This window comes from Taudactylus pleione, unplaced genomic scaffold (genome assembly GCF_031769625.1).
Source record: "Taudactylus pleione unplaced genomic scaffold, aTauple2 ptg001109l, whole genome shotgun sequence".
Classification (NCBI taxonomy): Eukaryota; Metazoa; Chordata; class Amphibia; order Anura; family Myobatrachidae; genus Taudactylus; species Taudactylus pleione.
The window spans coordinates 341,864-367,205 of NW_028285510.1; the positions used below are offsets into that span (position 1 = coordinate 341,864).

Below are 25,342 nucleotides of genomic sequence, written 5' to 3' on the forward strand. Positions count from 1 at the left end.
GAGTGGGCTTGATCTCCTTGCTCCCACTGCAGCCCACCACACAGCAGTGGGTACTGGGTGTCACAGGCCGCACTGGAGTGCTGCGGGCGGTCCGGACTTGCCTGTCCGGGTGCACTGGTGGGGTCTGTCTGGCGGGGGTGCAAGCTGCCGGGGGTTAGCGAGGTGTGCGGGCAGATCACTGAGAGGCAGCACTGGGTCTCTGGCGCAGTGCAGATGTGGTAGCTGGGAGTCTGTACTGATGCTGCCGGTCCTGAGCGTTGCCATCTTGGATCTGGTCACATGTCAGGAGTGAACCAATCCACTCTGCATCATTCACAGTCAACTCTGACAGCCAATCCAGCTCAAGCCTTGGGTATTTAAGGACAGTCTGGGAGTTACTAGGTTGCCGGTGCAACGTCTTACACAGCAAGTCTGTGTGTCTAGTTCTCTGCTCCTTAGCTATATTCACTTTCCAGTGTTCCAGTTTGCAGTACTGGTTGGAGATTACTTCTGCTTCCTGCCTCGCTTAATAGTTCCACTGCCGGTTGGACTGTCCTTCTCAGTTCCGGCGTCCGATATCTCCACCTGCGCATTGTTACAGAGCCAGTGTTCCCAGCCAGCACCGGTACAAGGTTCCTGCACTCCAGCTCCTCCAGGAGTCGTGCTCTGTTTACCCCAAAGGGGTTAATCTATCTCCTTGTTCTTGGTCTCCGTCCTCCGCTTCCTCCTGCAAAGACAGAGACCTTCATGAATAAATACCCTCTTCGTCCAGCTTCATTCCAATATCAGGAAACTGCTCGCAAGGACTCCCCTGCACCCAGTCCGGGTCCACCATCGGTTTTGGGCGTGACACTGAACTGCTGACAGGTAGGATGGAGGTACAGCGGCATCGGACCCAGGCTCCCGCCATGCCTGTGAAAGGCAGCGCCTGGCCGACCAAAGCAGAGTCCTCGGCAGCGGAAGCCCTACAGCGCTGGAAATCCCGATCGTCGATAGGTAAGTATTGACTAACCTAACCCCCTAACCCTAACCCTCCTTAGGGGTGCCTAACCTTAACTTCTCCCCACAAGTGCCTAACCCTAATCCCTCCTCTAAGTGCCTAACCCTAACCCCCCCCTTCCCCGCTGCCTAAACCTAAGTCCCCCGGGGGGGCGCCTAACCCTAAGTCCCATCCGGGGGTGCCTAACCCTCCCTCCCCCTAGCCTAACCCTCCCGGGGGGGTGCCTAACTCTAAGTCCCCCCGGGTGCCCTAAACCTAATTTCTCATTCACTGTCTCCCTCTACCCTGTATTTCTCATTCACTGTCTCCCTCTACCCTGTATTTCTCATTCACCAGTCTCCCTCTACCCTGTATTTTTCATTCACCAGTCTCCCTCTACCCTGTATTTCTCATTCACCAGTCTCCCTCTACCCTGTATTTCTCATTCACCAGTCTCCCTCTACCCTGTATTACTCATTCACTGTCTCCCTCTACCCTGTATTTCTCATTCAACAGTCTCCCTCTACCCTGTATTTCTCATTCACCAGTCTCCCTCTACCCTGTATAACTCATTCACTGTCTCTTATTACCCTGTATTTCTCATTCACCAGTCTCCCTCTACCCTGTATTTCTCATTCACTGTCTCCCTCTACCCTGTATTTCTCATTCACTGTCTCCCTCTACCCTGTATTTCTCATTCACCAGTCTCCCTCTACCCGGTATTTCTCATTCACCAGTCTCCCTCTACCCGGTATTTCTCATTCACCAGTCTCCCTCTACCCGGTATTTCTCATTCACCAGTCTCCCTCTACCCGGTATTACTCATTCACCAGTCTCCCTCTACCCTGTATTTCTCATTCACTGTCTCCCTCTACCCTGTATTTCTCATTCACCAGTCTCCCTCTACCCTGTATTGCTCATTCACCAGTCTCCCTCTACCCTGTATTTCTCATTCACTGTCTCCCTCTACCCTGTATTTCTCATTCACTGTCTCCATCTACCCTGTATTTCTCATTCACTGTCTCCTATTACCCTGTGTTTCTCATTCACTGTCTCCATCTACCCTGTATTTCTCATTCACTGTCTCCTATTACCCTGTATTTCTCATTCACTGTCTCCTCTACCCTGTATTTCTCATTCACCAGTCTCCCTCTGCCCGGTATTTCTCATTCACTGTCTCCTATTACCCTGTATTTCTCATTCACTGTCTCCTATTACCCTGTATTTCTCATTCACCAGTCTCCCTCTACCCTGTATTTCTCATTCACTGTCTCCCTCTACCCTGTATTTCTCATTCACTGTCTCCCTCTACCCTGTATTTCTCATTCACTGTCTCCTATTACCCTGTATTTCTCATTCACTGTCTCCTATTACCCTGTATTTCTCATTCACTGTCTCCTATTACCCTGGATTTCTCATTCACTGTCTCCCTCTACCCTGGATTTCTCATTCACCAGTCTCCCTCTACCCTGTATTTCTCATTCACTGTCTCCTATTACCCTGTATTTCTCATTCACTGTCTCCTATTACCCTGGATTTCTCATTCACTGTCTCCTATTACCCTGGATTTCTCATTCACTGTCTCCCTCTACCCTGTATTTCTCATTCACCAGTCTCCCTCTACCCTGTATTTCTCATTCACTGTCTCCTATTACCGTGTATTTCTCATTCACTGTCTCCTATCACCCTGTATTTCTCATTCACTGTCTCCTATCACCCTGTATTTCTCATTCACTGTCTCCTATCACCCTGTATTTCTCATTCACTGTCTCCTATCACCCTGTATTTCTCATTCACTGTCTCCTATCACCCTGTATTTCTCATTCACTGTCTCCCTCTACCCTGTATTTCTCATTCACTGTCTCCCTCTACCCTGTATTTCTCATTCACTGTCTCCCTCTACCCTGTATTTCTCATTCACCAGTCTCCATCTACCCTGTATTTCTCATTCACTGTCTCCTATTACCCGGTATTTCTCATTCACTGTCTCCATCTACCCTGTATTCTCATTCACTGTCTCCTATTACCCTGTATTTCTCATTCACTGTCTCCTATTACCCTGTATTTCTCATTCACCAGTCTCCCTCTAACCTGTATTTCTCATTCACTGTCTCCCTCTACCCTGTATTTCTCATTCACCAGTCTCCCTCTACCCTGTATTTCTCATTCACTGTCTCCCTCTACCCTGTATTTCTCATTCACTGTCTCCCTCTACCCTGTATTTCTCATTCACCAGTCTCCCTCTACCCTGTATTTCTCATTCACCAGTCTCCCTCTACCCTGTATTTCTCATTCACTGTCTCCTATTACCCTGTATTTCTCATTCACCAGTCTCCCTCTAACCTGTATTTCTCATTCACTGTCTCCTCTACCCTGTATTTCTCATTCACTGTCTCCCTCTACCCTGTATTTCTCATTCACCAGTCTCCCTCTACCCTGTATTTCTCATTCACCAGTCTCCCTCTACCCTGTATTTCTCATTCACCAGTCTCCCTCTACCCTGTATTTCTCATTCACTGTCTCCTCTACCCTGTATTTCTCATTCACCAGTCTCCCTCTACCCTGTTTTTCTCATTCACTGTCTCCTATTACCCTGTATTTCTCATTCACCAGTCTCCCTCTACCCTGTATTTCTCATTCACTGTCTCCCTCTACCCTGTATTTCTCATTCACTGTCTCCCTCTACCCTGTATTTCTCATTCACTGTCTCCCTCTACCCTGTATTTCTCATTCACCAGTCTCCCTCTACCCTGTATTTCTCATTCACCAGTCTCCCTCTACCCTGTATTTCTCATTCACTGTCTCCTATTACCCTGTATTTCTCATTCACCAGTCTCCCTCTAACCTGTATTTCTCATTCACTGTCTCCTCTACCCTGTATTTCTCATTCACTGTCTCCCTCTACCCTGTATTTCTCATTCACCAGTCTCCCTCTACCCTGTATTTCTCATTCACTGTCTCCTATTACCCTGTATTTCTCATTCACCAGTCTCCCTCTAACCTGTATTTCTCATTCACTGTCTCCTCTGCCCTGTATTTCTCATTCACTGTCTCCCTCTACCCTGTATTTCTCATTCACTGTCTCCCTCTACCCTGTTTTTCTCATTCACTGTCTCCTATTACCCTGTATTTCTCATTCACCAGTCTCCCTCTAACCTGTATTTCTCATTCACTGTCTCCTCTGCCCTGTATTTCTCATTCACTGTCTCCCTCTACCCTGTATTTCTCATTCACTGTCTCCCTCTACCCTGTATTTCTCATTCACCAGTCTCCCTCTACCCTGTATTTCTCATTCACCAGTCTCCCTCTACCCTGTATTTCTCATTCACCAGTCTCCCTCTACCCTGTATTTCTCATTCACCAGTCTCCCTCTACCCGGTATTTCTCATTCACTGTCTCCCTCTACCCGGTATTTCTCATTCACTGTCTCCTCTACCCTGTATTACTCATTCACCAGTCTCCCTCTACCCTGTATTACTCATTCACCAGTCTCCCTCTACCCTGTATTACTCATTCACCAGTCTCCCTCTACCCTGTATTACTCATTCACTGTCTCCTATTACCCTGTATTTCTCATTCACTGACTGCTATTACCCTGTATTTCTCATTCACTGTCTCCTATTACCCTGTATTTCTCATTCACCAGTCTCCCTCTACCCTGTATTTCTCATTCACCAGTCTCCCTCTACCCTGTATTTCTCATTCACTGTCTCCTATCACCCTGTATTTCTCATTCATTGTCTCCTATTACCCTGTATTTCTCATTCACCAGTCTCCCTCTACCCTGTATTTCTCATTCACTGTCTCCCTCTACCCGGTATTTCTCATTCACTGTCTCCTATTACCCTGTATTTCTCATTCATTGTCTCCTATTACCCGGTATTTCTCATTCACTGTCTCCCTCTACCCGGTATTTCTCATTCACTGTCTCCTATTACCCGGTATTTCTCATTCACTGTCTCCTATTACCCTGTATTTCTCATTCATTGTCTCCTATTACCCTGTATTTCTCATTCACTGTCTCCCTCTACCCTGTATTTCTCATTCACTGTCTCCCTCTAACCTGTATTTCTCATTCACTGTCTCCTATTACCCTGTATTTCTCATTCACTGTCTGCTATTACCCTGTATTTCTCATTCACTGTCTCCCTCTACCCGGTATTTCTCATTCACCAGTCTCCCTATACCCGGTATTTCTCATTCACTGTCTCCCTCTACCCTGTATTTCTCATTCACTGTCTCCATCTACCCTGTATTTCTCATTCACTGTCTCCTATTACCCTGTATTTCTCATTCACTGTCTCCCTCTACCCTGTATTTCTCATTCACTGTCTCCTATTACCCTGTATTTCTCATTCACTGTCTCCATCTACCCTGTATTTCTCATTCACTGTCTCCTATTACCCTGTATTTCTCATTCACTGTCTCCTATCACCCTGTATTTCTCATTCACTGTCTCCCTCTACCCTGTATTTCTCATTCACTGTCTCCCTCTACCCTGTATTTCTCATTCACTGTCTCCTATTACCCTGTATTTCTCATTCACTGTCTGCTATTACCCTGTATTTCTCATTCACCAGTCTCCCTCTGCCCGGTATTTCTCATTCACTGTCTCCTATTACCCTGTATTTCTCATTCACTGTCTGCTATTACCCTGTATTTCTCATTCACCAGTCTCCCTCTGCCCGGTATTTCTCATTCACTGTCTCCTATTACCCTGTATTTCATTCTCCTCACCAGACTTCATCTGCAATTTATTCTCCCTCACCTGTAATTCACTCAACTGTTATTCGTACTCCTCCCCACTTTTTATTTGGGGATGACTGTGACTGGTGTCACATAGGCATACCGTACATTGATAGGCTGTGAACACTTACATAGTGACGATGACATTGCCAAAGTGCTTATTGCCCACCCCAACTCTAGAGATTATTGTGTGTGAAAATCCCAGGAGAGCAGCAGTTTCAGTGGTGGTCAAACCGCCTGGCACCACCAATCATTCAACGGCCAAAGTCCCTTAGTTCACATTACTGCCCCATTCTGCTGTTTGGTCTGAACAACAACTGAACCTCTTAACCGTCTCTGGATGCATTTATGCCTTGAGTTGCTGCCACGTGATTGCCTGATCTAGATATTTGCATTACCGAGCAGGAGTATGTAATAAATGTGTACAGGGTCATTCCTTCTATGTAGTCCTGAGTAAAGGACGTTGAGCGGTGAGACGTATCTTGTTGCTAAAGCATGATGTACTGTAATATCGGTATATCTTTCTACATTTAGTTTATAAGGCATCGATATAGAAACCAATGAGTGCCACATTTGTTTCTTAGGGATTGCTTTGACCTAGTGTAAATGTCATTTATTTGGCATACAAAGGTTAGACTTTTTATATTAGAAACTAGACATCTGGTCGCATAAATGAGTTATCGTAGAACCGTTCTCTAAAGCACTTGTACAAATAAGAGGAGACCAGATATGTAATAGGAAGAATCAACTTTCAACTTAACAGTGGCTCCCCCTGGGGCTTTATACATTTGTTTATTACCCACTTCTGTTGTTTCATCTGCCCTCTAACGCATGTATTTTCAGTGGAGTACATTGTAAAAGCTGATGCTAGATATTAGGTCATTTACTGCTATTAGGATTCTTTTGTTCCCTTTTAATTCAATTTCGCCATTGGGGGAACGAAATTAAATGGACGGATAATGGCATTTTTGCCGAGACTGGACAGAAAATTGAGCTCGGCGCAGTGATTGGATCTTCCGCGCAGCTTCCATCCCTACCCGCATTCTAAGAGATTTTCAGTTATTTATTTATTTTTTTTACATTTAATTGACCTCCCCACTTCAGAGAAAATGGAGTCACCAGGTTTACGTCGGAACAGAATCCTGAGGACTCCTTGTATTTGTGCTGAGAAGATCCAAGCAAACCCGGACGTATAGAGCCTGCGTGCGGGAGCGAGGGCTCATTGGGTGCAGAAATAGACGTCTCGCAGGAAGACTGGAAATGTCATCTGTGCAAAGAAGAGAGAATATGATTGTAGCACAGATTCGCCAGCCCTCTTATTGGATTAGCAGGAAAAAAAATGGTCACAAAATGCATAACCATTATGTGTACTTTGCAGGGATTAGTGTGAGTTTCAAAGAAAAGTAATGGCTCTTACTGGGGGGGGAGGTCTCTCTAATGTATAATAAATGTTATAGCAAAGAAACAAATCTAGTACTTTAGATGTCTGATTTCTCTGGACGGAGAACCTGAGAAAAATACTCTTCTTCTTTTATAGCTATCTTACTATAAAACAAAAGTGGCAATGGGTCTAATTAAGGTCTGGTAGTAGCATAATAAGCACCTAATTTCATCATGATTCATTTCTAAAAGCTTAAATATTAGCTTAAATTAATGTTAATTTTTTTAAAAGCTTAAATATTAGAATATAAATAGTTATGTACATGGCTTGTCAGAGAGGATGTGAACATGTATGTACAGATATGATATGTAGACAGGCCTGACTTAGAGTTTGACGCACGTCAGCCGCCGATGTGAGGATTAACCCCATCAGGTCTCCATGAACATATGAATCCTGGGGTCTCCTAACCATGAAACCAAATTATGAGTCGCTACACATTATACTTGTCGACATCCAGAGCAAGTCTCTCCCCGGGAGGGGGCAGCCAGTTTAGCACAGGGGGGGGCGGTTCGGGGGGTATGGTGCTGCACAGTAGGCGGTTTGTGGGCGTGGCATAGGAGGCGGTGCCGGGGCGTGGTGGTGTCACTGTGGTCACACCCTCCACTTTGCAATACCGATATTGCCGTCTTTGTACAGAGGGCAGCGTGGCTACTATGATCAGATTCAGCGAGAATCGCATCATCTGTCCTTCTGACCGCCCGCTTTTCTCGTTAAGTGGGCGACTGGGGGCGAGAGGCGGCCAACTCCGGGAGACTTGCCCAATTTTCAGGGCGGCTTTGAGTGCGACTCAATTTTCGGGAGCCTCTTAACTGTTCCGGGAGGGTAGGCAAGTACGCTACACATTGAGCAAGTATTTTCCATGGACCCACCTTCCTCTGCCAAAACCATTGTCTGGAAATTCACTCACTATTAGCATGACTTCACCAATCTATCTATAATCAATGACACTTTTATAGCGACGTTCCAAGTCACATGACTGCACCGCTACATTAAGATGCATATATATATATATATATATATATATATATATATTAGACAGTATAATAAGCAGTATAACAGCCAGTGGCGGAACTAGCGAACGGTGGACCCAGGTGCAAAAATATGCTTTGGGTCCCCCTCCCCGTCACCACTACTGAAAAGAAAAAGTGTGGACACAAAAGATTAATTCTCTTGTATTTATTACACTATGGGCCGTATTCAATTAGTGGTGAAAACGGACGTTTTTCGGCAAAAAAACAGCGATATTTTCACCAAAAAAAACAGGCGAAAACGCAATTGGCGAAAAAAAACTGGAGAAAAGACCAGGTGAAAAAAAAATGCAAAATCCCTATTTTTGGCTAAAAATGTGGGGAATTATTTCAGAACCCTTTGGACACCCCCCCTAATGGTAAATTACCCCCCAAAAATTTGTAAGTTGCGCACTTTGGCGAAAAACGCCCGTGCAATTTTGGGCAAAAAAAAAAAAAACTTTGGAAATGGTTTTAATGTATTGGGTCTGATTTTTCGGGTGGGCGGTATGGATGTGTGAAGTGTTTTAAAAATCGCACGCGGTCGCAGCAGGCTGTTTTTTTACGTTTTTTAAAATTGCGTTTTTACGATACGAAAATATACTTGCACCCTTTTTAATGTATCCCCAATTTACGTGGAACAGGCATTTCCTGGGAAAAAAAATTGCTGTGTATCATTTGAAACTTATTACAATTTTTTTTCACCCAAAATTGTGCGGTGGTTTTGCTACAAAGTGCACAACTTACGAAAAAAGTTTTGGGTCATTTATCATTACGGGGGGTCTCCAAAGGGTCCTGAAAGAAATCACATTTTTAGCCAAAAATGGGGATTTTGCATTTTTTTTTTTTTTTGCATGGTCTGGGATGGAGAAAAACTTTTTGTCTCCATTTTTTTTTCCGCCAATTGCGTTTTCGCCTGTTTTTTTGCGAAAATATCGCTATTTTTTGGCAAAAACGGGCGTTTTCGCCATTGGTGAAGGAAACGGGCGTTTTCACTGCTAATTGAATACGGCCCTATATGTGACAGCTGTAGGGCCTGATTTAGGGATGTACGCACACCCGATGGTTTGCATACATCTCAAAAGGTCACCCCAATTTTGTAGGCGTGCCGAGGTCAGGGACGCAGATTTTCTGGCACCGACTGAGCATCTTTCTGCCAGACGTTGGACTAAACGATGTCCCTTAATATACAGCATAAAGTGCGTATTACTGCTTACTCTGACGTCAGTGAGACTAGCGTAATAGCTCTACAGGAGCTGATTTGCAGAGACCCATGATGGCTATTGCACGGTGCATCTACATAGGTAACAATATCCGTTTTAATACTGGGGTTCCCAGCGAATATCCATCACTGCCATGGTATCAATTGACAACCATGTTGCCTAATTCAGTTGTGACAACATTGTTACCTGCCATCTAAAGACCCCTACACACACTACAAGATATTGCTAACGATTCGGCCGATTCCGAAGCATCGGAACGACAAACCGTTCAGATGTTGCAATGTGTATGCACTACATCGTGTACTGTGCGCTCCCATGGGGTCGTCAGTCGGATCACCTGATCTTTTGTACATGCAGTAAAATCAGGCCATGCAGCTGACGATCCCATGCAGCGCTATGAGCCGAGGCCGGTATATCTGGCGGTCGGGCACCGGATCGTCTAGTGTGTATGGATCGTCCAGCGTGTACGGACCGCCCAATATGTCGGCGCTGGGGTTGTGGGTTGCAACACTGGGTACAGACTTATTTATCCCAATTTTCTTTTATGACCTGTTAAATAAACAAGTGGGTATATAAATTTATGCTATAAATGTTTATTGAAGCCAACAAGTCTATAATTGTTATATACACTATATTAATGCTTTGTCACTTGTCATATGTCTAATAGACTAAAGTATCTATTCCTATCTTACACAGATACATTAAGATGATGATGATGTCTCTATAATTCACTCTGTTAAATAATGTTACAATAGGAACTCATGACTCCCCACAGAATCAGTTATACATAGTATCAGTGAATTTTATTGCACTGTGATGGTGTTTATGTCAGTTAATTTGGAGACATATGTTGACCAATAGTGTTTTTAATTATTTTTAATTTTCTATCACCTTTGACACTTGCTCTTTCCTTCACAAATTGATTTTAAACTATTTTGTTACTTTAATTCTTTTAATACATATTAAAAAGGTTTTTTTTTTAATAAATAAATGTGGTTACCCCAGAGTGTTCTGTTTTCAGAACACTTTCTCTTTGTGTGCTTTTGACTTTATCATTCTGTCAGCAGCACACTTTCATTGTCTTGCTCTTCATCTGTTTGGTTGTCTGTTCGATTTTTGACCCTGTTTGTTTTGTAACTATTCTTGTCTGCTGCCTGCCCTGACCTCAGCCTGTTTATTGATTATCTTCTCCTCCACCTGTCCTGAACAATAGTTTGTTTTCCCTGCCATTCTGTTTGCATTCCACACTATGGACTGCACCAAAATATTCTGCCTCAGTTACCATTTCTTAAACATGCATTATTTGCACCAGACCTGTGTAACCGTGTATCAGTGACCATATACAGCTGGCAAGTAGAGGCTGCTATAGGTGATGACCGGACCTTAAGTTCTGTAGGTTTATTATATAACTAGTGACCTATATTACAGGAGGCCTCCAGCTCTGGCAGAAATATAGGGCCATATTCAATTAGGCTGCGAAAACCCGTTATCGGCGATACTTTATCGCCAATGATGTCATTTTCGCCTTTTTCACTTTTCCCCATATTCAATTTCAAAGACTTTGCGCAGGTGCGAAAAGTCTTTGTCAAAAACCAGGGATAACTTTTCACCATAGAATAGGTGGCGAAAAAAAGTGCACAATTGGGGTTTTGGGGTACAAACTAAAAAAAAGTACCCTGCACAAGGGGATTGTCCCCCAAAGGTATTCTGGGTCAAAAAATTTTGAAAAAAAGTTCCACAGGACACCCCAAAAAAAGTGCTTTCGTTTTGGGGGCGAAAAATAAAAAAGTTAGGGGACAAACTTCTAAACTAGCGAAATAGACTCAGGGGTGTCCCCGAGTATGCGGCAGGTGTATTTTTTTGGTTGCGACAGTTGGATTTTTAACGATTTTTAAAAGTTCACTCTAGGGACTTAAAAATATGCTTGCACCCATTTTCATGTACCCCAAATTTGATGGGACTAGTTATTTTTCCCAAAAAAATGTTGTTAAATGCTATTCTTCACCACTTTATTAAAGACGCATAAAAACACCTGTAGAGACCGTTTAAAAACCCCAAATACCTTTAGCAGGTCTTTTCGGGGGTACCCATAGTGATCCCCCATGTTAGTGCATCTTTTGGGGGGTGACAGGCTGATTTCCCTAAAAAGTGACAGGACTTTTCGCTACTTACCTTTCTGCCGGGTCCCATTTTCGCCTATTTGAAATACAATACGGGGATACGTGGGCACGCGCCCGATACTTTTTCACTTTCAAAACCTCCGATGAGGCAACAGACTTTTTGCCTCAAATTGAATATGGCCCATAGTCTTAGGGAGAAAATTGTCCATAGGACAACTACTTGACAAATATGTGCTCTATGGGGTGGTGACATCCCCTAATGATTTCCAGAAAGCATGCAGGAGACACATAGAAAGACAGAGACCAAGGGGGAACGTTACTAAAGGGCGATGTGTTAATAGTTTTAAAACCAATAGATTTATTTGAAAGCAAAACTGCCACAAAACCACATTTCTTTCAAATCCTCACTTTATACAGCCGCATCCCGATTTTTCACTTGTAAAGAGTAGGAACCACCACATTTATCAAGCGGCCGGATAACCCATTAAACAAAAGAGATGGTTCTGCAATGGCCATGCTTTCTGAGTTATCTTCCGAAACAGCAGATGAGGCTCAATACATTGTGAGCGTTATCATTGCGTATTGGAACAAGAGGACAAAGGGCCTGATTCAGACCCGCTCGCGAGCGGGTCGATGTTGCCCAAATGCGCATGCGCACGACGGAGGCGCCTCCGTCGTGCGCATGCGCGAGACCCGAATAACGATGGGGAAGCCGTCGTTATGGGTCTCGCACCAAAGGGGGCGTGCTGTCGATGGTGAGTGACAGCACGCCCCCTTTGGTGGGCGTGCCGGGGGCGTGGCTGCCCAGACGGAGGCGTTCCCATGGGAACGCCTACCGTCTGGGTCCGTCCCACTGACATCACTAGTGATGTCAATGGGAGTGCTTTTGGCTCTGATAGAGCCAAAATCACTCCAGGGCTTGCGGTCAACGAGACCCTACCGCAAGGGTCTCGTCGCAAGCCTGATGGTCGCGATGGTCTTGACCATCGCGACCATCATCATGGACGCTCGCATAAGCTGTGGGTGGTAACCCACAGCTATGCGAGCGTCTAAGAGGCCGCTTCGCAAAACAAAAACAAAAACGCCCTGATTCAGAGCGGGCGCTCGTTCAGAGCGTCCGGCTCTGAATTAGGCCCAAAATCCATTAATAATGATTGTACAAGTTCATGATTCCTTAATGAATATACTAAACTTTAAAATTATTGTTTCAAACTATATTAACAGAGCAATATTAATTATTTATTAAAATTATATTTATGACTGGGGCAACAATTATTATTTTATCATGTGGGCTCCATTTATAGAGGCCTCAAATCATTGTTTCCCATAATTAAAATAGACAAAGACTTCAGTATGTGGCGTCATGCTAATATGAGAACTAACACGCGGGATTCTTTTTTTTTTTTTTTTTTTTTAAATAATAATTTTCCTTTTTTTATGTTTAAAATGTTAAACGTTTTGAATAATATGCCCTTTTTTTTGGTTTTCTAGAGTGCGTGCTGCCAAATATTCTGAAGAAGGGATTCCTGGAAACTCGGAAAACTCAAGAGCCCTTTTGGAGGGGTTGCTATGCTGAGATCACTGCGTATCGCCTGCACGTCTACACTACCGATAGCAGCGGGAACCATAGTGCCATCGCTGCTTATCCTCTTGCTGATATTGAAAGCATCACGATCACTGGAGGCCACGAGACCAAGCAGCTAGATGTCTTAATGTCGGACAACCGGCAACTGCAACTGAAGGCGGATTCCGCGTGGGAGGTCTTGGACTGGGGACAGAAATTATGGGAAGGGGTGCGGGCACTGACTTTAGTTCCAAGGAACGTGAAGAATCAGCATGAGGTCATAACCAGATCTGCTAATACAGGGGACAGTAACGTGGACTATCTGGAAAACCACAAGGCTAATGAACTTTCAAGGGCCATAAGCTTAGCCAATGGGTATCACCAAAATGTATTAAAAACGGGGACTCTTTATCGGTTAACAATGCAAAACAACTGGAAAGCTTTCACATTTGTCCTTTCCAACTCCCACCTTACGGCGTATGAGCTCGGCTGTCCCGACGAGGATTCTTTGCTCAGCTACGGCATCGAGCTGTGTCTGTCTGTCCAGATGGACGCCCTCGATGGGTTCGACTCCTGTTTCCAAGTCATTTTTTCTCAAGATGTTCTGCGGCTTCGAACGGAAACCTACCAGAAAGCCCAAGAATGGATGGAGGCTATAATCTCTGCTGCCAACGCTGCTAGAAAGGCCGACCAGAGCTTGCTGGTGCCTCTTAGAAACAAGTCCAAAGAACGTCCATCGCTGAGGGAACTGCAGAAGAACAAGCGGCAGTCTGTGACCACAAGCTTCCTGGGTATCCTGACAACGCTGGCTCTGGAGAGAGGACTCACGGCTCAGAGTTTCAAGTGTGCAGGTGAGAATTCCTATTCTACCATATAGCTATCAGGTCTCCATAGTTAGGAAGAAAATGCAGCATTCGGCTCCAAAAGTTAGAAGCCAGAATATTTCTTTGGTACCATACGCAAAAAATTTGCATGACTTTTTCAGGTCATGCGCGGTATTACGGCATAAATGTCACCAAATCCGGTATAACTGTGTGTGAGAAATGAGATACAGTAAAAGGCCGTGCACTTACAACCAGTCTGTATTGTAAATTAAATACTAAAGATAGAAATACCATATAGTATTAGATATGCCAAAAATATAATTCATGTATTAAAAAAATCACACGTGTGTATATATGTGTGTGTGTGTGTATGTATATATATATATATATATATATATATAATATGTGTGTGTGTGTGTACAATTAAGTATACATGAAAGCATTCATAAATAGCATTATAGAAATATCAATTATACTCTCAGCGTATTTTTTTTGCCAGGTTGTGATAATTGTCTCCCCAACTTTTTATTCATTAATTACGGGGATCAAAAACTTCTTTTTGGCTGAATAGTTACCATCTTATCATTCTGCACTGCAAGCACAACAATTGCAGAAACGCTCTGATGTACTTGGATTGCAGTTCCTATGTTTGCATTTATTACCCATCTAGAAATTTGATATATAGATATATAGAGCAGCGCCTCCTATTGGATGAGGTGGGCTGCAGCCGCCTGTGCTGCACCACAGTCCGGAGAGGAGGAGACAGTCCTGGGCCTGGATCTGGCAGGCGCCGGGACTGGCTTGCGCAAAGCACTGGCTTCTAGAGACTGCATCAGCTGCAGCCCCAGAAGCCGGTTAGGACTGGCCGATAGGCAGAGGAGCAGCTTCCCAATGGAAGCACACACTCTGCTAATTACAGCCCAGACTGGCAGTCCCAGGGGGAGAGAACACCTCCCCCTCGGGCTGCCTGTACTGTGTGTGATTGGCAGGTAGCACATCCAATGGGAAGTCACATATACCAGTATGTTTGCTTTTTCACTGCAAGTTTTGTAGCTCTTGGAGGTTTTTCCTATACGACTCTCCTATAACTCAGTGTTCCATTTCAAAAATCAGTCATTGGTGCTGTTTTATGTAGCCGCCTTCCTCAAAGTCAGGTTTGCTTGCTGCTTGTGCCCAGGATCTCCTAATCTGAGCCAGTCAGTCACCCAGCCCGAGGAGCAGTCTGGCTCATTCAGGCCTCTGGTTGGTGCCTCATTGTGAGGTTCTGTGCTATGTCACTTGCCTGCAGCCGTAATCTCCGCATCCTGGCAGCTTCTGTTACAGTGTATTGGTCTGGTACACCTGTAAAGCTCTAGCAACCTGTATATAACCAATGGAACCTCAGAGACTAATGTGCCGAAGTGACTGAAATCTTCGTTACAGCATGAACACATTTTGGCCCTCATTCAGAGGCGCTCGCAAGAAGCCAGCGCTCGTTCTGAATGAGGACGGCCACTTCTATTTTTTTAGTGCGGCCTCCTGGTCGCTAGCTAAGCTGTGGGTTACCTTAGCGACCAACCAGGATGATGGTCGCGATGGTCAAGACCATCGCGGCTTGCGACGAGACCCTAAGGTTGGGTCTCAGCAGCCGCAAGCCTCAGGGGGCTTCCTGCTCTGATCGAGCATGAAGCTCCCCACTGACATCACTGCTGATGTCAGTGCGGCTGCCCACAAAATGGTGGGGGTTCCTTAAGAAACTCTTCCGTTTGTGAAACCACCCCCCCCGCCACGCCTACAAAACGGGCCGAGCTGTCTATCAACATCGACAGCCGGCCCTTTTGTAGAGAGTTCCTCTCTCGCTCCGGGGCTTGCGCACGCGCAGTGCGGCCGCTGCGTGTGCGCAGGACCAAAACATCGACCCGGTTGCGAGCACGCAGCACTTGCGACCGGGTCTGAATGAGGTCCATTGTCTGCGCCAGAGCTGAGGTCTTGGACACAGTACGATTGTCAGTGATGGAGTGTTCATGGTTTGGTAATGGAGGGTGGGTATCGACTCAAACGCAGGCATGTGGCGACCGCTTTGGGGCCATGTCAGTGACTGCAAATGCCTACGCAGTGATTAAGGCACCAGGCGACTTACTTCTGAGAGAGAGAATAGGGTTGCTCAGAGCATCGATGGTGCAGCTGATAGTACATCTGAGTACGCAAACGGTGGACTTGTGTCGCCGCTAGTGGACGTTTCTCTACATCAGCAACTGCATCATTTGCATATTTTTGCACACCTGCTGCTTACAGGATTGCAGCCTCGACGGGATTTGCGTCCACCTCTGAATCAAGCCCAGGGTGTCGCTGTCGGCTCGTGTGTTTTTACATGTAAGCGAGTCCAGAGCTCCCGTCTTTCAAATCCGCCATTTCTCTTTGGATGCAAATAAGCTGTAGATGACGGCAATATTGCGGTGGAAGGGTGCAGTTACTGTTACACCGCCACACACCAATGCGTTGTAACGGTGAATTTTATGAACTGGTTATGCTGGGTACACACTTAGCGATATATTGCTTGTTCTATCGACGAGCGATATAGCACCAGTACATTGGCGGGTACATTGGTATACACCCAATATGTCTGTGGATGGCGTTGTTCCTCTGACATATCAGGTCGGCCCTGCAGCAAAGCCAGTGGCTGTGTGGGTATGCACTCGGGATGCCGACGGTATAAATGCTGACCGTCGGCGTCCCGACTGTCTAAGCCCGGCAAGGGTCTAATAACAGGCGTCGAAATTTCCTGTCGGGATTAGAAACGCTGGTCTTCCAGCGTCGGCATTAGAACCCCCGGGCATGCGTCTGGTGGTAAATCATATCGATCCCGGCTGTGTGTACGGACGACTCACCGACTACCCGTACACTGGCTGCAGGGACCACCCACAATGACATCGCAACTGGGCAGGCAAATTTAAATATTCTACACAAAGCCTGAAGGTCATTTTATACAATATTTTTAATAAATTTGTGCATCAAAGTTTGTGTACATTGAAACATCAGAAAACAAGGGTATCACTATCTAAAGTTGCGTACACACTAGGCGATCAGGAAAGACAGTACAATTACGACATTGTAATCGTACCGTCGTTCCTGATCCCCTGTAGTGTCTGCACTGAACGATCAGTCAGTCAGTGCAGGCACTGTCCATCATTCCTGAACATGCCAATCTGTCGTTATCGGCAGATTGTGCTCCATGTTCAGGCGATGGACAATGTCGGAAACGACCAGCGGGAGTGCGCGTCGCTGGTTGTTTCCGACATAATAGTGTACGATTACTGAGCGATTGCACGATTACGATATCGTAATCGTGCAGTCGCTCAGTAATATCGTCCAGTGTGTACCCACCATTAGTTTTGCTAAACAAAAATCTGTATTTCGGAATATTCCGTATTTTGGAATATTTGGATATGGGAGACTCAACCTGTGTGTTTTTATGGATATGTAAGTATCCAGACCCCCGTCTCAGTTTTTATACAATACTCAAGTACTGTATCAAATCAATATGCACTATTAATAAACTTAATATTGATTTCCATTTCTTGCTCTGTGATCCTTCCACTACACAATACCACTTACCCACTCACCACCTCAATGTGATACCTAAGGTAGCACTAGGGCAACACATTGTGCATACATAGAAGGCTGGTTACCTCTAACCCCAGCAGCTTCCAAACACAGGCAACCGCCAATTTAGTGCATTGGCACGCCATCCTTTTTCTCAAAGTACAGATGCTGCACAGTTATGTCTGTAAGATGCATAAATACAGGTGTTACACCAATAATGGGGTTTATCAAACTAAAATTTCCATATAAGAAATGTAAACAGCACTAAAAGTAGCGTGTCAAGATGGAGGATAACTTTAAGGAATGTATTGTATAACATCAAATTGAATGAATGCAGCAGTATGAGTTATTACATACACAAAATGATGTCTGTCTCTCAGCAACTAGCGTCTGTTAGAGTGGAAGTGGAAGATTAGGGCAGCACAGATGGTGTAGTGGTTAGCATTACTGCCTCACAGCACTGTGGTCATGGGTTCAATTTCCACCATGGCCCTACCTGTGCGGACGCAGGCCTAGACACAGTGTTGGGTGAAAGCTGTGTCCAGCGTAGTCTATTTAAAAAAAACATTCTTCGACAGTTGCCCTAAAAGACATAACACCTATTGAAGCATGGACAAAGAGAAAACTGAGTGTAAATTATCTCAGAACTTTTGGAAGTATTGCTTACATGCATGTACCAAAGGAGAGAAGACTCAAGTTGGATTAAAAATGAGTAAAGTGCATCATGTTTGGCTATTGCCATAAAAGTCAAGGTTACATATTATGAAAGTCTAAAGATGTCATATTCAAAGATTCAATACAAATTGTAGAAAAGCTGGAAGTTAATCTGCAGAACGAGTTTGTGTCACTGGACATGCCAGCAGCTGGACATACGTCTACACCAGAGACTACCAGCATGGAGGTTCAACCACAGAAAAGATCTTCTGCAAGGTCAAGTTGGCAAACCACCTAAGAGGTATGATGAGGAATTTGCAAACATTGCAGTCAGTGAACATCAGGATATCAAGCTTTGATTGAATGTTTGTGCAACATGAAAAAGCTTGTAGCGAGGGGAGGGGGAGGTGTTGAAATTGGAGTGTGGTGCAGTGCAGACATCATACTGCTGTTCATCCTCTAGGGAAGCTTCATTCCCTCAACCAACATGACCGCCAACCTAAGTACTGCGCATTGTCACTGTGTAAGAGCGACTCAGTGGTACATGGTTGTGTACCATTTAGTTACAGTGAGACCTGGTACTATCCGCTATCCAGATGCTGTTGCAGCATCCTGCTTCCATCATACAGTCATCAGCTGGTGAGCTGCACGACACCCCACTCCACACAAGCTCCACTCCATCTTGAGTATGTATAACAGTGAGTACGGCTGTACGCTGTGTAACATCGATAAACCAAGCAACTGGGTTGTTCGTAGTTTTGAGGCCTCCTCTAGTGTGTACATGAACTCTGCTAAATCCTCAAGCCTGTACACACACAATTGCAACAGGGCCCACGACCTCAGTGCTGTGAGGCAGTAATGCTAACCATTACACCAACTATGCTGCTCATATCCTGATGATGATTTGCACAGAGAAAGTAATCTAATCTTTACAAAGTATTGGTGCTGAAAGTTTAAGATATTCTCTGGGTTTGGAGTTCAAGTCCGTATCCCCTCTTTTATTGCAGTTAAACCTATATGGTGCACACTGGCCATAATCCATGGTAGGAACCGAAGACTTAATTTCTCATCCCTCTGGGTGGGAGGGGCAGACAGTTGTTGGGGAGAGAGGGGCTTCGCTACACATTCTTCAGTTATTTAGGGCAAATTCCAGTAATTATAGTCATTGTGTCCTGCCTGAATGGTGCCTGAATACAGATGAAGCCAGTTCTAATTGAGACCTTACAGGAGGTACAAATCCTTCCTTTGTCTGGCCTGACAAATTAGTGCCAGAAAGTGGCAAGGTCCGAATGGGAATCAAACACACGAAGCACAAAGATGGAACTTAAAGCTACAGTAATAACCCTCTCTTGTCTTGTCGGAGGGAGTAACGAGTGAAGACCAGCGCTTGTTGAAGTTTCTTTTTTTGTTCCAAATTCCCTTGACATGTCAGCGGCTCAGGACTGCCTTATTTATTTAGTTAAAGTGATTAAATTGTAATAGCCCAGGACAGCCCATTGTCTTTTTCTTTTCCTTAATCCCAGCTCCAGAGACTCCAGCTGTCTCCATTAATTGATTGACAATGGCCTGCCGTTAAGGAAACATGTTGGTTGGGCCAAATTTCTTCCTCATGCACTTTAAGCTGAATTAGGCTGCACTCTTTTCTCTTTGTCCACATCAGCGCCGCGACAAGGGCTGAGAAAAGCAAACAAGTCATATGAGCACGGCGGCCTGAGTGAATGGGCCTGGAGAGACCGGCCTAGCAGAAGACAGTTTGAAGTGTGTCTGGGTTTCTTTGGGAGCGTTGTATTCACTATCCGGCCCCTTACATGGTTTTCACGGTGTTACACATGGGAGATGAAGCAAGAACACAGCGGCATACATCCCTGGTATGCAAAGCGCGTCTCTCCTAATTCACATGCACGCATCCAAAGAAAGTCAGTGTGTCCGTAAAAAAAAAATATATATACAAATGTACGGATTGCTGAAATTGGGCCATCTTTTTCCTTATTATACCACCTAAATGATATTAGGCCTGATTTAGAGCCGCTCGTAAGCGGCCGCTCGTTCGCTCTGAGCGATGTTTGCCCAACTGCGCATGCGTACGGATCGTTATACGCATGCGAGAACCAGTCAGTGCGGACGAAATTCATGTGCTCGCAAAATAGCGAATGCCTGTTAATTTGAGTGACAGGATGAGGCGTATGTGGGTGGTAACAGGGGAAGGTGCTTGAAAACGGGGAGTGGAGATCAGAACGCAGGCGTGCTTAAAGGTCAAAACGGGTGTTTTATGGGTGTGCATAATTAATACAGCAACGTCATTGACCACGTCACTGGGTTATTTTTTAGCCAGAACTGCTCACAAAATTGTGGTAGCAAAAACCAACCACAAGAATAGCGAGCAGCTCATACCCTGTTCGATGTACTCGATTAATCTAATAAATAGCGGACATGACGTAGGATGCGAGCGGCCAGGGGGCGTAGTTTCCCAAAAAACGACCGCAAGTTTTGTTCGCTCGTTCAGACCTAGAGGCGTGAACAGACCGCAAACAGCGAACGGTTCATTTGAATAGCCACCCCTATTTTCTGGACGAGCGAGCGCAAATAGCGACCGGCTCTGAATCAGGCCCTTTGTACACAAAATCATGTAATTTTTGAAATCCAAAACCCGGAACTCCGATCTAAAATCCAAACTCCGACCCGCTGGAAGATCAGAACCGCCTCTCGGATTTGTCCGGATTCACGAAATTCGTGTGGATTTGGATTTCTGGAGAACCGAACCGCCCATCTCTAGTTGCAGCTGTATAATACATAACCACAGTACACAATGTTACTTCTACTGTGCTATTAGATTTCCCCCCAACTTATTACACATATCCATAGATGTACAGTGTGAGTGAATGTAAGAAGTTTGTCATTTAATTTATGCATAACTGGTCCTCATCTCCTGCAATTAATAGATTACAGTGATAAGAGGTCTGTTTACCAATGGGGCCCTAAAAAGTACAATATTTTATGGCTGCGTATCACAGCAATAAAAAAATCACTTTACGCAGACTTACGAAAACAAATGTTGCCAGGAGCCTGTCCTGGTGAAGAGTGTATTTATAATATGTGATGACTTCAAGGTTCTGCCCCAGCCTGTCACAATGAAGAGTGTATAGTAATGGGATGGCTTCAAGGGATTGCCCCAGCCTGTCCTGGTGAGGAGTGTATAGTATGTGATGGCTTCCAGGTTCTGCCCCAGCCTGTCCTGGTGAGGAGTGTATAGTAATGTGATGGCTTCCAGGTTCTGCCCCAGCCTCTCCTGGTGAAGAATGTATAGTAATGTGATGGCTTCCAGGTTCTGCCACAGCATGCCCTGGTGAAGAGTGTATAGTAATGTGATGGCTTCCAGGTTCTACCCGAGCCTCTCCTGGTGAAGACTGTATAGTATTGTGATGGCTTACAGGTTCTTCCCCAGCCTGTCCTGGTGAAGACTGTATAGTATGTGATGGCTTCCAGGTTCTGCTCCATCCTGTCCTGGTGAAGAGTGTATAGTATGTGATGGCTTCCAGGTTCTGCCCCAGCCTGTCCTGGTGAGGAGTGTATAGCATGTGATGGCTTCCAGGTTCTTCCCCAGTCTGTCCTGGTGAAGACTGTATAGTAATGTGATAGCTTCCAGGTTCTGCCTCAGCCTCTCCTGGTGAAGACTGTATAGTAATGTGATGGCTTCCAGGTTCTTCCCCAGCCTGTCCTGGTGAAGAGTGTACAGTAATGTGATGGCTTCCTGGTTCTGCCCCAACCTATCCTGGTGACTAGTGTACAGCCATGGCCAAAAGTTTTCAGAAAGACACAAGTATTGGTGTTCACATACTGAAGTAAAATTACAAGCATTTCATAAGTGTCAAATGCTTTTATTGACAATTACATTAAGTTTATGCAAAAAGTCAATAGCCCTGGCATGCTGTCAATCAAATTCTGGGCCACATACTGATTGATGACCGCCCATTCTTGCCTAATCAATGCTTGGAGTTTGTCGGAATTTGTGGGTTTTTGTTTGTCCACCCGCCTCTTGAGGATTGACCGCAAGTTCTCAATGGGATTAAGGTCTGGGGAGTTTCCTGGCCATGGACTCAATATATCGATATTTTGTTCCCCAAGCCACTTAGTTGTCACTTTTGCCTTATGGCAAGGTGCTCCATCATGCTGGAAAAGGCATTGTTCCTCACCAAACTGTTCTTGGATGGTTGGGAGAAGTTGCTCTTGGAGGATGTTTTGGTACTATTCTTCATGGTTGTGTTCTTAGGCAAAATTGTGAGTGAGCCCACTCCCATGGCTGAGAAGCTACCCCACACATGAATGGTCTCAGGATGCTTTACTGTTGCCTAAGAACACAGCCATGAATAAAGAATGGTACCAAAACATCCTCCAAGAGCAACTTCTCCCAACCATCCAAGAACAGTTTGGTGATGAACAATGTCTTTTCCAGCATGATGGAGCACCTTGCCATAAGGCAAAAGTAATAACTAAGTGGCTCAGGGAACAAAACATCGACATTTTGAGTCCATGGCCAGGAAACTCCCCAGACCTTAATCCCATTGAGAGCTTGTGGTCAATCCTCAAGAGGCGGGTGGAGAAACAAAAACCCACAAATTCTGACATACTCCAAGCATTGATTAGGCAAGAATGGGCGGCCATCAATCAGTATGTGGCCCAGAAGGTGAGTGACAGCTGCCAGGGTGAATTGCAGAGGTCTTGAAAAAGAAGGGTCAGCACTGCAAATATTGACTCTGCATAAACCTAATGTAATTGTCAATAAAAGCCTCTGACACTTATGAAATGCTTGTAATTTTACTTCAGTATGTGAACACCAATACTTGTGTCATTGACTAGTCACCAGGACAGGCTGGTAATGGACAGTAATGTTGGACTGTTGTATGCTCCTGTGCTGACCTGAATAACGGATTTGTGCTGTTAAACCTGACATCTCAGTATTAATGAAATCGTCCGCGGCATTTGCAAAAAGACGCAGAGGTGGCTGCCGTAAAATACAATGCCGATTCTGCGTGCAATTCGGAAATTAGCTCCTTAATTGGACGCAAGCAGCCAATGTTTTCAGTGTATGCATTGCACATGTGTCTTGTCCCGATGGTCACTACCTGGAGGAATGCAAGACATTTGTACGCAGAGAGGCAATTTCAGTGGGTGTTCTCGGCTGTTAACGGGGGGGGGACTAGCCAGACGCAGGCATGTTGCAGTCGGCGACTGCATATATTTCCGCAGTTGCACTGATTTCGGCAGCCATGTTCACACGGACAGTCTGCACATCCGTAAGGCTGACGCAATGTCTGATAGTGTATCTTTGTACGCACAGCAGCTGATTAGCGCTGCAGCCAGTTGGTGTCTCTGTATTTTTAGGGAAGGCCATCAACCATCAATAATCATTGAGGGTTAACTACCAACGCGCAATGGTTTTTCCATCGATGGCAGAGATCTAATGGTTCCCTGCCATCGATGGCAGACTAGGATCCGATGGTTCCCCTGCCTCCCCTGGTACGGACCTTAGCCGCTCCCCCTGGTGACCTGCTATGCTTGACCTCAATTTGGATTGGCCCGTGGGCTGCCCTGCCCCCCAGCAGTGGTGGCCATCGAGGGGTGCACACCATTGATGGTTCACCATTTATGGTTTTGTGCCATTGACGGTATTTACTGATAGTGACCATCGATGGACTGCCAACCGATTGCCATCCCTACTGTACGAATCTCATTAGCTGCTGCCTTAGCGTAAGCCACAGTCGTACTGCAGAAAATGACGCATTCATGGCTGCATTAGGGTGCACCTCTGTATCAGGCCGTGTGTGAGAAAACACGTGTGTTTGTGTGTGTGTGTCCTGGTATTCTCGGGGTTAATTTTGGCGTAAAGTCTCTGACTAGTTTGCCACAAGGAATAGAGGGCCTGATTCAGAGCCGCTCGTAAGCGGCCGCTCGTTCGCTCTGAGCGATGTTCGCACAACTGCGCATGCGTATGGGCTGTAATACGCATGCGCGAACCAGTCATTGCGATCGGAAATTGTGTGCTCGCAAAATAGCGAGTGCCTGCTAATTTGAGTGACAGAATGAGGCGTTTGTGGGTGGTAACAGGGGAAGGTGCTTGAAAACGGGGAGTGGAGAACCGAACGCAGGCGTGCCAAACGGTCAAAACGGGCGTTTTAAGGGTGTGCATAATTAACAAAGCAGCATCATCGGCCACGTCACTTGGTTCTCTTTTAGCCTGAACTGTTCGCATGATTGCGGTAGGAAAATCCAACCAAAAGCACTGCGAGCAGTTCATACGCCTTTCGATGTACTCGATTAATCTAATAAATAGCGGAGATGACGTAGGATGCGAGCGGCCAGGGGGCGGTTTTTTTACAAAATAGTGAGCGCATGTTTCGTTCGCTCGTTCAGACATAAAGGCGTCAACAGACCGCAAAGAGTGAGCGCTCAATTTAAATATCCGGCCCCTTTTTCTGAACGAGCGAGCGCAAATAGCGTCCGGCTCTGAATCAGGCCCAGATTTCGCAGAGACTACAGTAACTAACGTGTGATGTTCATAGTGCTATTGTCCCAGCTAATATCCCCTCAGTGTTTCAGGTTTCCCCATATACAGCAGACAAAACGGTTGAAAGCTCCTGCCGCCAGCTTCCTGAGACGCATTACGCTGGGTGGAGCTGATTTTGTATTTATAATGGGGACGAACAAAGCATAAATGAGCAACACTGAAAACACACCTGCACATCAAAGGCCTCGTACTAATGGCTGACTTCACTTAAAGGCCAATGTCGCTCTGAGGTTACACGCAAGTCACCATGTTCTGTGTCCTACATACATGTCAGCGTGGACACGTCACACCAGATTCTCATACTGTTATCTACAAGCTGTGTAGAACCCCCACCCCCTTTGTTTTGTTTTTTAAGTGAATATATTGTCTTTTTAAACAAAATTGAATGTTCAGCTGGATCCACAAAGAGACCGTGACGTGGCCTTCCCGTACAACACGCGGCATTGCGTCACACGGGGCTTATTATGCCTTGCACTCACTCCCCGGGCATTACCCTTTATAGATTGTTACTGTAACAAAATAAACCCACCATATTCTGTGTGTCGCACTTGTTGATACATTTCACCAAAGGTTTTTCATTGGTCTGTTTCTAAAATCACTTGTCGTCATTGTCACATTGTAGTATAGAGCTGAGCAGTCTCGTATCAATGTGAGTTTATTG

The 25,342-nt window shown here is 45.2% G+C and overlaps 1 protein-coding gene across 3 annotated transcripts in view; it reads left to right on the top strand.

Moving 5' to 3' along the window:
• PLEKHM3 (pleckstrin homology domain containing M3) overlaps positions 1-25,342 on the top strand; it is a 231,817-nt gene that overhangs the window by 44,294 nt on the left and 162,181 nt on the right. For all 3 annotated transcript variants that reach the window (XM_088461836.1, XM_088461838.1, XM_088461837.1), the window contains exon 3: positions 12,987-13,910. In XM_088461836.1, the coding sequence (XP_088317962.1) occupies positions 12,987-13,910 (924 nt within the window). The remainder of the gene's footprint in view (positions 1-12,986; positions 13,911-25,342) is intronic.